At 53.3% G+C, this 12,194-nt stretch overlaps 2 protein-coding genes across 2 annotated transcripts in view; one reads left to right on the top strand and one right to left on the bottom strand.

Annotated features, from left to right (window-relative positions):
• Positions 1 to 3,470, top strand: part of PLSCR3 (phospholipid scramblase 3) — a 4,688-nt gene extending 1,218 nt beyond the window's left edge. The window contains exons 3-6 of the mRNA XM_015562523.1: positions 1 to 51; positions 288 to 449; positions 2,900 to 3,061; positions 3,243 to 3,470. Coding sequence (XP_015418009.1) covers positions 1 to 51; positions 288 to 449; positions 2,900 to 3,061; positions 3,243 to 3,299 — 432 coding nt within the window. The 3' untranslated portion in view covers positions 3,300 to 3,470. The remainder of the gene's footprint in view (positions 52 to 287; positions 450 to 2,899; positions 3,062 to 3,242) is intronic.
• Positions 3,471 to 3,939: 469 nt separating this feature from the next.
• Positions 3,940 to 12,194, bottom strand: part of TNK1 (tyrosine kinase, non-receptor, 1) — a 9,643-nt gene continuing 1,388 nt past the window's right edge. Inside the window, exons 6-13 of the mRNA XM_006761703.2 lie at positions 12,140 to 12,194; positions 11,627 to 11,900; positions 6,447 to 6,541; positions 5,987 to 6,151; positions 5,677 to 5,756; positions 5,011 to 5,309; positions 4,834 to 4,929; positions 3,940 to 4,749 (exon numbers count right to left, since the gene is read on the bottom strand). Of these exons, the coding sequence (XP_006761766.1) occupies positions 4,636 to 4,749; positions 4,834 to 4,929; positions 5,011 to 5,309; positions 5,677 to 5,756; positions 5,987 to 6,151; positions 6,447 to 6,541; positions 11,627 to 11,900; positions 12,140 to 12,194 (1,178 nt within the window). The 3' untranslated portion in view covers positions 3,940 to 4,635. The remainder of the gene's footprint in view (positions 4,750 to 4,833; positions 4,930 to 5,010; positions 5,310 to 5,676; positions 5,757 to 5,986; positions 6,152 to 6,446; positions 6,542 to 11,626; positions 11,901 to 12,139) is intronic.

Raw genomic sequence — 12,194 nt, 5'->3', positions numbered from 1 at the left:
CTCCGCCCCCTCCACTGTGGCTGCAGCTGCTGCCCGTGCGGCCTCCAGGAGGTGGGCGGGGAGGGATGGGTCCGGGAGAGGTGGGCGGGGGACAGGAGGTCATGCCATGCTGAGGATCAATGATGGAGCATCACCAGCATGAGGCCTGGGAGTGGACGGGTGGGACTGGAGGTCTGCGAAAGGGGATGGGAGGTCTTTGTGGGGAGACCAGGGATAGAGCTGGAGGGGTGAGAGCCTGGGCCAGGGTCCCCTGGCTCGGCCTTAACTGTGTCTACCTCCCTCTCCAGATGGAAGTGCAGTCGCCACACCAGGCACCACCATTGGCCATGGTGCAGACCTGGCATCCCTTCCTCCCCAAGTTCTCCATTCAGGACGCGGACCGCCACACCATCCTGCGAGTGGTGGGGCCCTGCTGGACCTGCGGCTGTGGCTCTGACACCAACTTTCAGGTATCAAGAGTAAGGGGCGGTTCCTGGGACCTTCACACACCAAGATGGCAGCTTCCAGGAGGCAGGATGGCCAATGCTAAACTCAAGACACGGAGCTCATGGATCCAAACTCACTGTGACTCCTGCCACACTTCCAGTGTTCCTCCCTGTAGAAATAGGATGGCTCCCTGGTCTTATAAATGCCTGACAAAGTGGGTTTCATCTTGAGGGCCACTGCTCACTGTTCCCTACAGCCATATTGAGAAGGGGAACTAGCCACGGCCAGGCTGGATTTAGAATGGAGAAGGACCCATGTGACGGTTGTGCGTGAGTTTGTGAGCTCAGACCCTGGAGCAAGCAGTAATTTAACTTATTAACCCCCTGTGGCTTGCCTTGCCGATCTCGAAGTCCAGTGGCCTCTCCAGCCTGGAATTCAGGTGAGACCCTTCTCACCATGCATTCCTGTCACCACCTGGACCCTGGAGAACCCAAGTGGTGGCAGTTTCAGTGTGAGGCGGGGGAAGCACCTTTGCTTGTAGAAGACAAAGGCACTTTACAGACCCGTGACATTTTTTTTAAAGTTTTATAATTGATTTTTAGAGAGAGGGAGGGAGAGAGAGTGAAAAAGAAACATTGATGTAAGCGCAAAACATCAATCCACTGCCTCCTGAACATTCTTACCAGGGACTGAGCCCATAACCTGGGCATGTGCCCCAACCAGCAACCTTTCAGTGCAGGGGACAATGCCCAAGCAACTGAGCCACACTGGCCAGGGCCAGATCCTTGAATTCTGTAAGGAATAATTACCTGTGCAGACAAGGAAGGAACAGTAGGTTATAATCCAGTAGACTTTCCAAGCCATCTGATGAGGTGTCCTCCCTAAGGTTACTTTGAAAAACTGAGTCACCTTAGCCGCTGAGGGAAGATTCTGTGATAGGAACTGGCTGGGAACGACACAACTTGGTCACTTCTGGGTGGGAATGTGTAGACTGTGGGGTTCTCATAGGGCCAGTCTCCCTCTTACATAATTATGAATGGTCCATATTTAGGGCTGTACTCTTGGGACCACACGATTGGCTGGGAGAGAACCTGCCCAGAGTGGAACCGATCATCAGGAAGTGCCCCAGAGGGGTAGGCCAGGGAGGGAAGGGGATGGGAAGGACATAGGAAATCAGGATAGTTCTAGTCACTGGGAATGAGCACAGGAGAAGGACCAGGGAGTCGCTGTGAATTACCATCTACCTCAGCAGGACCTATTGCCGCTGGGCTCAGAGGGTCTAGTGCAGGGGTGGGCAAACTTTTTGACTCGAGGGCCACAATGGGTTCTTAAACTGGACCGGAGGGCCGGAACAAAAGCATGGATGGAGTGTTTGTGTGAACTAATATAAATTCAAAGTAAACATCATTACATAAAAGGGTACGGTCTTTTTTTTTATTATTATTCATTTCAACCGGGCCGGATCCGGCCCGCGGGCCGTAGTTTGCCCACGGCTGGTCTAGTGGAAAGCATGGTCCTCGGAGGCTACCCTCTCTAGCTGAGGCTGCAGTGCTGGACAGGGCCCTCCCTACTTTGCAAAGGAAAGGCACCCCTTGGGGCAGACACAGTCTTCTAGGTGCCTGGTTGGCTGACAGGGTGCAGTTAGAATTTTAGCAGCCTCCCTTGCCCTCTTGGTCAAGCTTCTTGGTGTAGGGCAGTGGTCGGCAAACTCATTAGTCAACAGAGCCAAATATCAACAGTACAACGATTGAAATTTCTTTTGAGAGCCAAATTTTTTTAACTTAAACTATATAGGTAGGTACATTGTTATTAACTTAATTAGGGTACTCCTAAGCTGGCCTTTGCTAAAAACGTCCTCAGTCTGATTGAGGTTCGTTCGCTGAAGTCGACCCCTTCCAACTCTCCCATCCACACTCGTCTTGTATACTTGTTTCATCTATCTCCTTTCTGAAAACCGACTTCTGCGCATGGGCCACGAAGTTTCAATCGCACTGTACGTGCGCCCGCACGTGGTATTTTGTGGAAGAGCCACATTCAAGGGGCCAAAGAGCCGCATGTGGCGCAAGAGCCGTGGTTTGCCGACCACTGGTGTAGGGCACAAACTGTGCTAAATGTGGGTGGCAGGGACTTTGGTAATAAAAACAAACCTAACAACCAGCCATACATACACTAAGGAGGCTGGACTCGATTATGCTTCTGCTTCTCTCACCACTGATGTTCCATTGACACGTATGGTCCTTCGAGAGACACAGAGCCAAGTCTGAATCCTGGTTTTTGCTGTATATTCCCAGTGTGACTTATGGTGACTCAGTTTCCCCAGAAGTCACATGGAAACCCAAGGCCGTGAGGATTCACTAAGCGTAGAGCTGCACAGTTCATACAGGTGCCTGCGGGAGTAGGACTGGAGACAGGCGGGAGCAGTTGCATCCACCCTAGTTGGGCCTTTTCTTCTTGCCTCTCTCCCTCCTGACAGGTGAAGACCCCGGATGAGTCCCGCAGTGTTGGCCGCATCAGCAAGCAGTGGGGCGGGCTGCTCCAGGAAGCGCTCACGGACGCGGACGACTTTGGCTTGCAGTTCCCGCTGGATCTGGATGTGAGAGTGAAGGCCGTGCTGCTGGGAGCCACGTTCCTCATTGTGAGTTGGCTGTCCCGCCTTTGCTCCCCCTGGAGGCTTGCACTTCCTGGCCTCCTGCTAGGAAAGCGTTAGGAACAGACTTTATGGTGGAGGGGGGGTGGTTGCAGTTCTAGACCTGGGTTGTGACAGCTGAGCCAGGCCGGCCCAGCCGCATCTCCTGTTGACAGTCCCCTCCCCTCAGGACTACATGTTCTTCGAGAAGCGAGGAGGCACTGGGCCCTCTGCCATCACCACTTAGACGGCATCTCAGGGTGAGGACCAGCATCTCAGCCAGAACTCAAGATGGTCACCTGGCCTGGCCCGGCCCCTCCTCAGAGGCAGCCCCTTTCCTCCATGTTCACTGCAGAGGACAGACAGGGATGCCTAAGAGGCTGGGGCCATCGTGCCCCATCCCTACCCTCCTCCCCTGGCCTCCTCCCTGTGGTCCCCCTTTCACCTGTGGCCCCCACAGAAGGGTATGTATGAGAGCCCTTCCCCTGCTACCTCTCACCACTGTTTCCGGCCATCCTTCAGCACACAGGCATATCGGCTTTCAGACTTGCCCTTCTCACTTCCTCTCACCCCCTTCCAGGGCCTCTGCTCTGCATGGGGCCTTGGGAATCCAGGGCCCTGGGGTTTTACAACAGAGCTGGGGTGGGGAAGGGTAAACCGCACCAAAGATGGCTGATATGCCACCCACCTCTGCCTCAGCTTGACCAATTAGTTCAGCCTCAGAACGTGGCACTCAGAGGGGATCGCTACTTCCCCAGCAATGGCTCTAGGGCCTTGGCTCCAGTGCCAACTCCTCTCCCCCTTGGCCCTCCCCACAGCTGGTGCTTGCTGCAGCTCCGTGTGCCTTAACCAACCACCCCTTCCTTCCCTGTTCCTATAAAGGAGGCTGCATCTTTGTATGTTATATTCATATAAACTTTGTAACGTTTTGGACATTGGAAGATCTATGTCATGGGAGAGGGTGGAAGAAAGTTGGTATGGGGAGAAACAAAGGGAAATATGGCAGCTGGGCCGGGTGGGGCTGCCCATCTCGTCTCGTCTCGTAATCCATGCTGCCAGGATCGAGTGTCCTTGCATCCTAGACAGCAACTTTCGTCACCCATGATGGCTCCGGCCCCGGCCCCGGCAGCTTGGGCCACGTGCCCTAAGTCAGTATGGCTGCTCCCATCATCCGAGATGGCTGTGCCCCCGGAGCTCAGTGTGGAGCTGAAGGCAGCTCAGGATGGGTGTTCCCAGGGTTCAGTATGTCCACTTGGGCATTCTCTGTAGCCAGTACAAGCTTCCTACGGGGATGGTGGGTAGCAGCTCTGTTCCTCCAAGTCCTCCTCCCGGTTGGCAATGTGGTGGGCAAGGGTGGACTAGATCCTTCCGTGACCCAGCCAAGGGAGCTTGAGCCTTCAGAGGCCAAGAGGCAGGGTAGGAGGAAACACGCATCAGTGCCCAACTCTGGACTCCTGGACCTGCCTATGGCAGGCTCTCTCCAGGTTAGAACATAGACCCTTTCAGGACCTTGTTCTGCTCTGCTCGCCCCCACAGGGTCAGCTCCTTGGTGCATCTGGTGTCCATGTCTAAAGGAGCAGAGCTTAGGGTCGAGCCAGGACATAGCGACTGGCCGCTGAGAGGTCCCAGTGGTAATGCTCCAAGATGTGCCGGCAGTCGGCTCTGGACCGGCTGCTCAGGTGGAAGAGCTGGTCTACCTGTGGAAGCAGGAGGGAGGGCAGCTGAGTGCCAGAGGGCAGGGGCAGGAGAGGTGGGAGCCCAAGAGAAGGGTCTGCCTTTACCTTAAGGTTCTGGATAGCAGAAACCACATCTCCTCCAGTGGCTCTCAGTGCCGCCTGGCACTCCTGGTGGGTCACTCCATGTACGCTCAGCTCCACCTTAGGGGACAAAGCCTCACTTAGGCTCTTACCCCAGCCTGCAGCCCCTTCTGGACACCAGCCACTTCGGGGACACCTCACCTCCAAAACCCTCTTCTGCAAATCGGGGTCGGGCAAGAGACCTCCGGAGAGAACAGCGGCTTTGCTGGCTCCAGGTGCTCCCAAGGGGTGACTGTGCAGGGGTTCTCTTTTGGGCCAGGGAGGCCGCTCCCTGGGGGGCTGGTTGGACTGAGAAGAGCCGGAGGCAAAGGGAGGGCGGGGTGGCAGGCCTGGGGGCCCCTGAGGGACATCTCTGGCTTTTCGAACTTCAGGGGGGCTCAAACCACCCCCTGTGGGGCAGGGGCCCAGGGACAGAACAGATTCCAGACTCTTGGAAATGCCTGCACAGCGAGAAAAAACATCTTGAGAGGAAGCCTGGGTGCAGGGCCCTGCCTTCGTCCCCCTCTGTCTGCGTGTGCTGTCCTTGGGTGGTCCCTGTGTTAGGTGGGACAATAAGACAGCTGCCGGGCCTGGGCAGCTACGTCCCCAAAGAACGGACAGCGCAGGCGCTGCAGGTGGAGATGCTGGGCAGTGCCCAAGGCAGATTTAGAGGGCAGCTGGGATGTCAACAGGCAGAAGGAAGTGGTGGGAGAAGAAGTCATATGTGGGGAAGTCATATGTCAAAGGCATGGGTCCAGAGCAGGGGGCAGAGCTGAGGGCTGTTCCTGATCCCAGAGACCCGGGACCCTGCCCTTCCCCCACACTCACCCTTTCTCCTCTGCAGGGGCATGTTCCTTCTCTGACCCTGAGCGGGAGGTGGCTCCCGAAGCTTGGCCTTGGCTCTGGCCCTGCTGGAGAGAGATCCAGTTCGTTCTCTACCCCAGCCCCACCCGACATCACTGTCTCCTCCCAGAATCTCTGGGGCTTCCCGTCTGAGACCCAGAGTGAAGCTTCTCCTGGAAGGCACGTCCAGCTCCCAGCTTGACCCCGGCCCCTCCCCAAGCTTCCCTTGCAGAGCAGTTGCTGGACTTGGTCGGTTCCCCAGCCCAGCTCTGTCCCCACCCTTTTAGGTCCTCACCCGTCCACACTTCCCCGTCTCTGCTCTCCCCAGGCAGGGGAGCCTCTGTGGACGGGACAGGTGGCCGGCGAGCCCTTCAGGTCGGTCAGCGTCACTGCCGAGGCTGGGAAGCTGCCCACTTTTAATGTGCGGCCATTCTGGCCCTTCCAGGTTGTGGAGCTGGGGCTGCGGAAAGAGGGTGAAAACATGGGGCGAGTGGAGGCTGGGCCCCCACATGCGTTCAGCTCACGAGCTGTGTGCCGTGGAGCTGCATCTGCCTGGAGGAAGGAAAGCCTTTTTCTCCCCAGCACAAAAGGGCTCTGTGGGCATGCTCCAGCCAGGAGGCCAGGACGGGAGCTCTCAGGGAATGAAGCAGAGGGTTAGGGTTGGAGGAGCTGCGGGGGAAGCAGAAAAGCAACCAGGGTCAGGCATGTCGGGAGGGAGTCCTCCTGGGGATTTGTAGGAAACAGGAGGCACTCACCTGCCCTCGATGACAGTGATGGGATCACCGCACTCCATCCTCAGGGCACCTGGCTCTGAGACATCCCTCACACAGCGCCCCTCAGGAGGCCAGGCCTGTAGAAACAGGGGGAAAGGGTGGCTGTGCTGTGGCCTGAGAGAGAGGGTACCATGGAGCAGGGCAGAAAGAGACTCCTCTTAGTTTATGCATCCACCAATCCAACCCATTCCAGGTATGTCCTCTGTTCTGGGCCCAGGATGGGACTGTCCCTCCCTGTCCCCCAATTGTAGTCCAGTGGAGGAGGCAGACCTGGATTCCATGCCAAGCTGGACACAGCCCAGGGGCAGGGAGCAAGAGGAGGGGGGTCTGTCTCTAGCTAGGGAGATCACGGGGGCGGCACCCTGCATACCGCTTTTACTCCACACCCAGGCCCATCACATCCACCTCCAAGCACCTCTGGAAAGTTCCTGTTTCTTTCCAGCTCCAGTGTCTCAACCCTCACTCAGACCTCTTCACATCACTTCTGCTTCACAGCTATTGTCTCCTGCCTGGGCTTCCCATCTTCAGTGTCATCCCTCTAATCCTTTCCTGCACCCACCAAGCCAGAGTGATACGATATGTGAAGTCTTGTTCCTTCCCTGCTCAAAATTCTTTCATGGCTTCCAAGTACTCTTAGAATAAAGACTAAATTCCTTTAACACGTCCAGTCAAGATGGCAGCATAGGTAAATGTGAGACACATCCTTCCACAACCACATAAAAAATACAACTAAACTACATAATAACCATCATTCAGAACTGCCTGAAATCTAGCTGAATGGAAATCCTACAACTAAGGATATAAAGAAGAAGTCACATCAAGACTGGTAGGAGTGGATATAAAGAATAAGCAGGTCTAACACCCTCGTATGGCAGATAGAATTTGGGAGGGATATCTTGGCTGCAGAGGTCCTCCCCTGAGTAGTGAGGGGTCCCAGCCCCACTCCTGGCCCCCCACTCCAGGGTTGTAGTACTGGGAAGAGAAGTCTCCATAGCTGTGGCTGTGAAAACCAGTGAGGATTGTGGCCGAGTGAAGTGGGGGACTTACGGAGTCACAGGCAGTTCCTCTTAAAGGGCCCAAGCACAGACTCACTTGGATTCACTCCCTCTGAGTTCCAGCACTGGGGCATGAGCTCAAAAGGCACCAGGGACATATGGGGAGGAACGGAAGTATCTGGGATCAGGGCAAGAGCTGGAGGGGCAGCTTTCTCTCAGACAGAAGTGCAGGCAGAGGCCATATTCCTTTTCTGAGCCCTTCCCCCCACAGCTGGTAGGAGGGCATCATATCCAAGTTTCCATAAACCTGGCTATCACTGTTTTCCAAGTCCTGGTGATTCCCTGAGACCTTGCCCCACCAACTTTCAGGCCCACCCAAGTTGTTTCCAATGGCTTTTCCATATGAATGACCTGTCTTGGCTCATGCTTCAGACATTCCCAAAATCTCTCAAACAAGCAGCACCTGGCTTTGGCATGCCCCATACCTCTTTCTAAGTGGCCCCAGGCCCCATACTAGTGGCAGCTGTCCTTGGCTTGCAGCTTGGCCTCTCCTGGACACCTCCAAGCTGAGCACAAGTAGCGGTCATGTGCAGATTGCTTTGTAGCTCATGCCAGGTGACCTGGGCAGAACACAGGTGGCTGTTGATCTTTGCCTGCACCTGCAGGAGGCTCCAGAGCCAGCGCACCCAGCGAACAGCTTCAGACCCACAAGCAACACACGTAAGGAGCGAACTCAGCAGGCACCAGAGCCTTGCTGAAGTAAGTCCTGCTTTGTGGGATGGGCCCCTGCACAGCTGACCCTCCATGGTGGTTGCAGGCAGCCCTGGCAGCCGATTGGCTTGAGCAAATCCCTCCAACAGCAATCAGGGCTCAACTACAACAGGAGGGTGCACACAGCCCACAGGAAGGGGTGGGCACACCTGGAGTGCTGAGGTCGGTGAAGGGGAGCCTGTGCCTCTGACCCTGTGGAACACATACTACATTAGGCCTCTACCAAGCCTGGGAGACAAAGCAGCTCAACCTAATACATAGAAACAAACACAGGAGGCTGCCAAAATGAGGAGACAAAGAAACACGTCCCAAAGGAAAGAACAGAACAAAACTCCAGAAAAGAACCAACCAAAAAGGAGATAAGCAAGCTACTCGAAGCAGAGTTCAAAGCAGTGGTGATAAGGATGCTCAACGAACTCAGGGGAAGAGCAGATGAACTTAGAGAGAACTTCAACACAATAAAATATGTTTTAAAAAAAAGAAAAAGAACATGAGGCCTGGCCAGTGTGGCTCAGTTAACTGAGCCGTGTCCCATGCACCAGGAGGTTGCTAATTCCATTCCTGGGTTGCGGGGGCCCCAGGGAATCAATAGTAAAGTAGATGAAGCTGAGGATCAAAACAGTGATTTGGAATAAAAGGAAGCAAAACACTCCCAATCCGAACAGCAAAGAGAAAGAAAATCCAAAAAATTGAGGCTAGGGTAAGGAACCTCCGGAACAACTTCAAGTGTACCAACATTTGCATCTTGGGGGTGCCAGAAATTGAAAACCGATTTAAAAAATAATGATGGAGCCCTGGCCAGGTGGCTCAGGTGGTTAAAGCATCGTCCCACACACCAAAAGGTTGCAGGTCCCACTCCTAGTCAGGGCACAAAGATCGCCAGTTGGGGCACATACAGGAGGCAACTGATCAATGTTTCTCTCACACATCAATGTTTCTCTCTCCCCTCCTCTCCCTTCATCTCTCTCTAAAAAAAAGAAAAGAAAAAAATCAATGGGAAATATCCTCAGGTGAGGATTAAATATAATAATAATTGTTCTGGCTGGTGTGTGTCAGTTAGTCGGGCATTGTCCTGTGCAGGGAGAGGTTGCTGATTGGACTCCTGGTCAAGGCATATGCCTGGGTTGGGGGCTCAGTCCCCAATAGGGGGCATGCAGGAGGCAGCTGTTGGATATTCCGCTCTTGCATCAATGTTTCTCACTTCTCCCTTCCTCTCTCTCTAAACATCACTAAACTATTCTTTAAAAGGAACTTAACAAATAAATAAATTTAAAAAATAAAATAATGATGAAAAGCTTCCCTAACCTGGTGAAGGAAATAGAATACAAGTTCAGGAAGTGCAGAGAGTCCCCAATAAGAGGCCCAAACCAAGACACATCATAATTAAAATGCAAAAGGTTGTCCTGGCTGGTGTTCTCAGTGGTTAGAGCATCAGCCTGAACACCGAAAGGTCTTGGGTTTGATTCCTAGTCAAGGACACATATCTGGGTTTCATATTTGATCCCCTGCCCTAGTTGGGGCATGTATCAAAACAGTGATTTGGAATATAAGGAAGCAAAACACTCCCAATCCGAACAGCGAAGAGAAAGAAAATCCAAAAAATTGAGGCGTGTGTCTCTCTCACATCAATGTTTCTCTCTCATCCTCTCTACCTCCCTCCATCCCTTCCACTCTCTTTAAAAATCAATGGAAAAAATATTCTAGGGTGAGGATTAACAAAAATAATAATAAAATGCAAAAAGTTAAAGACAAAGAGAAAAATATTAAAAGCAGCAAAAGAAAAGCAGTTAGGCCTGGCCAGCGTGTCTCAGTGGTTGAGCACTGACCTATGAACCAGGAGGTCATGGTTCGATTCCTGGTCAGGGCACATGCCTGGGTTACAGGTTTGATGCCCAGTGGGGAGCGTGCAGGAGGCAGCCAATCAATGATTCCCTCTCATCATTGATGTTTCTATCTCTCTCTCCCTCTCCCTTCCTCTCTGAAATCAATAAAAAATATATATATTTTTAATAAAGAGAGAGAGAGAAAAGCAATTAGTTACCTACAAGGGAGCTCCCATAAGACTGTCAGCTGATTTCTTAACAGAAACTTTACAGGCCAGAAGGGATTAGCAAGAAATATTCCAAGTAATGAAAACCAAGGATCTATAACCAAGATTATCCAACAAAGCTACATTTAGAATAGAAGGACAGATAAAGAGCTTCTCAGACAAGGAAAAACTAAAGGAGTTCATCACCAACAAGCCAGTATTAGATGAAATGTTAAAGGGAGAAGAAGAGGAAGGTGAGGAGAAGGAAAGAAAAAAAAGATTAAAAATACGAACAGTAAAATGGCATTAAATACATATCTATCAACAATTGAATCTAAAAACAAAATAAAGAGACAAGCACAACAGAAACAGCCCTGGCTGGTGTGGCTCAGTTGGTTGGCATCAGTCTGTGCACGGAAAGGTTGCTGGTTTGATTCCTGGTCAGGGCACATGCAAGAGTTTGGAGTTCAGGCTCAATTCCCAGTAGGGGGCATGCAGGAGGCAGCCAACTGATATTCCGTTCTCACATAAATCTCTCATGGATAGCAGCAGAACAGTCATGGGGGTGTAAAGCAGGGAATATAGTCAAAACTATTCTAATGATTATGTGTAGAATCAGATGGGTACAAGATTTATCGGGATGGTCACTTAGTAAGTTATATAATGTCTAATCACTGGGTTGTATACCTGAAACGAATATAATCTTGTGTGTCAACTGTCATTGAACAATAAAAAATGATTTCAAAAATGTTTTCAAAAGAATACGGGAAATAGTATAGTCATGTAGGGAATAGCTCTGAAGTCAGAGAGACTGGTTCCGATCCCAACTCCTCCGCTTACGTGTACCTTTAGGTGAGTCACCTAAACTGGCAGTGCCTGAACTGCCCAGTCTGTAAAATCAAGGTAACAATGATCTTGTTGGGTTTCTGTGAGGATTAAGTGAGTGAACATGCATAAGGATACATGTAAGGCGCTCAGTACAGCATCTTACACAGGTCAAGTGCTCCATAGGTCAGCTCTGGTTATTTACCATGCCTTACAGATCCTCCCGTGGGGCAGTGCCCGAGCACGCCCCGGCCTTCCCCTTGCACACTGAAACTTTCCTCGCCAACGCCCACTGCAACCTACAGCTCTCCGCTCTGAGCTCCCCCTTCTCTTGGCCTTCAGCCCTCCGCCCTTCAGCCTTCATCTATGTAGCACCAAGCTGCTCCCCAGGGCTCTTAGCGCCCTGCAGGTAGGGACTGCTCTGTTCAGAGCAAACAGGGGTTCCAGACCCCAGCCCAGGAGTCAGTCTGGTTAGTCTTGAGCACGGAACCCTGGGAGAAAGAACGGAGGGAAGAGAGATCTGGGGATGCAAGGGTTCCCACCTCTTGGATCAGCCCCTCCAGGGAGGAGAAGCTGGGCCGATCAGCAGGGTGGAGGGCCCAGCAGCGCAAGGCGAGGGTATAGAGGGCCCTGGGGCAGAGAGGAGGCCTAGGCAGCCGGGCTTGGTCCTTCTCCAGCCGCTGCAGGATGAGGTAGGGCGGGACCCAGGCCCAGGGCTCCTTGCCCCCAGAGAACATCTCCCACAGCGTCACGCCGAACATCCACACGTCCGAGGCAGAAGAGAAGGCCCCCTGGCGTAGGCTCTCTGGGGCACACCTGCGGAAGTGGAGCTGAAGGGGGCTGGATATGTGCCCTGGAGCTTCCACCCCCCCACCCCCACCCCGTGCTCCCACTGTCCTCAGAAGTCCTCCCCCCCAAGCCCTTCCAGACCCACGGACTCCTCTGGGTCCAGCCTCCCTCAGAGGACCAGTTCCCTCCGCTGCTGCCCTCCAGACCCGCACCCTCCCGACCGGCCTCCGAGATAACTCCTGCGGGCGGGCGCACCCCTCACTCACCAGGCATAGGGGATGGGGCGGGGCCCCCCCATCACGTAACGGCCCCGGGCGCCGC

The sequence above is a fragment of the Myotis davidii genome, unplaced genomic scaffold, assembly GCF_000327345.1.
Source record: "Myotis davidii unplaced genomic scaffold, ASM32734v1 scaffold37, whole genome shotgun sequence".
Classification (NCBI taxonomy): domain Eukaryota; kingdom Metazoa; phylum Chordata; class Mammalia; order Chiroptera; family Vespertilionidae; genus Myotis; species Myotis davidii.
Note: the sequence above shows the minus strand (reverse complement) of the source record. Positions and strands in the feature narration are given on the sequence as shown.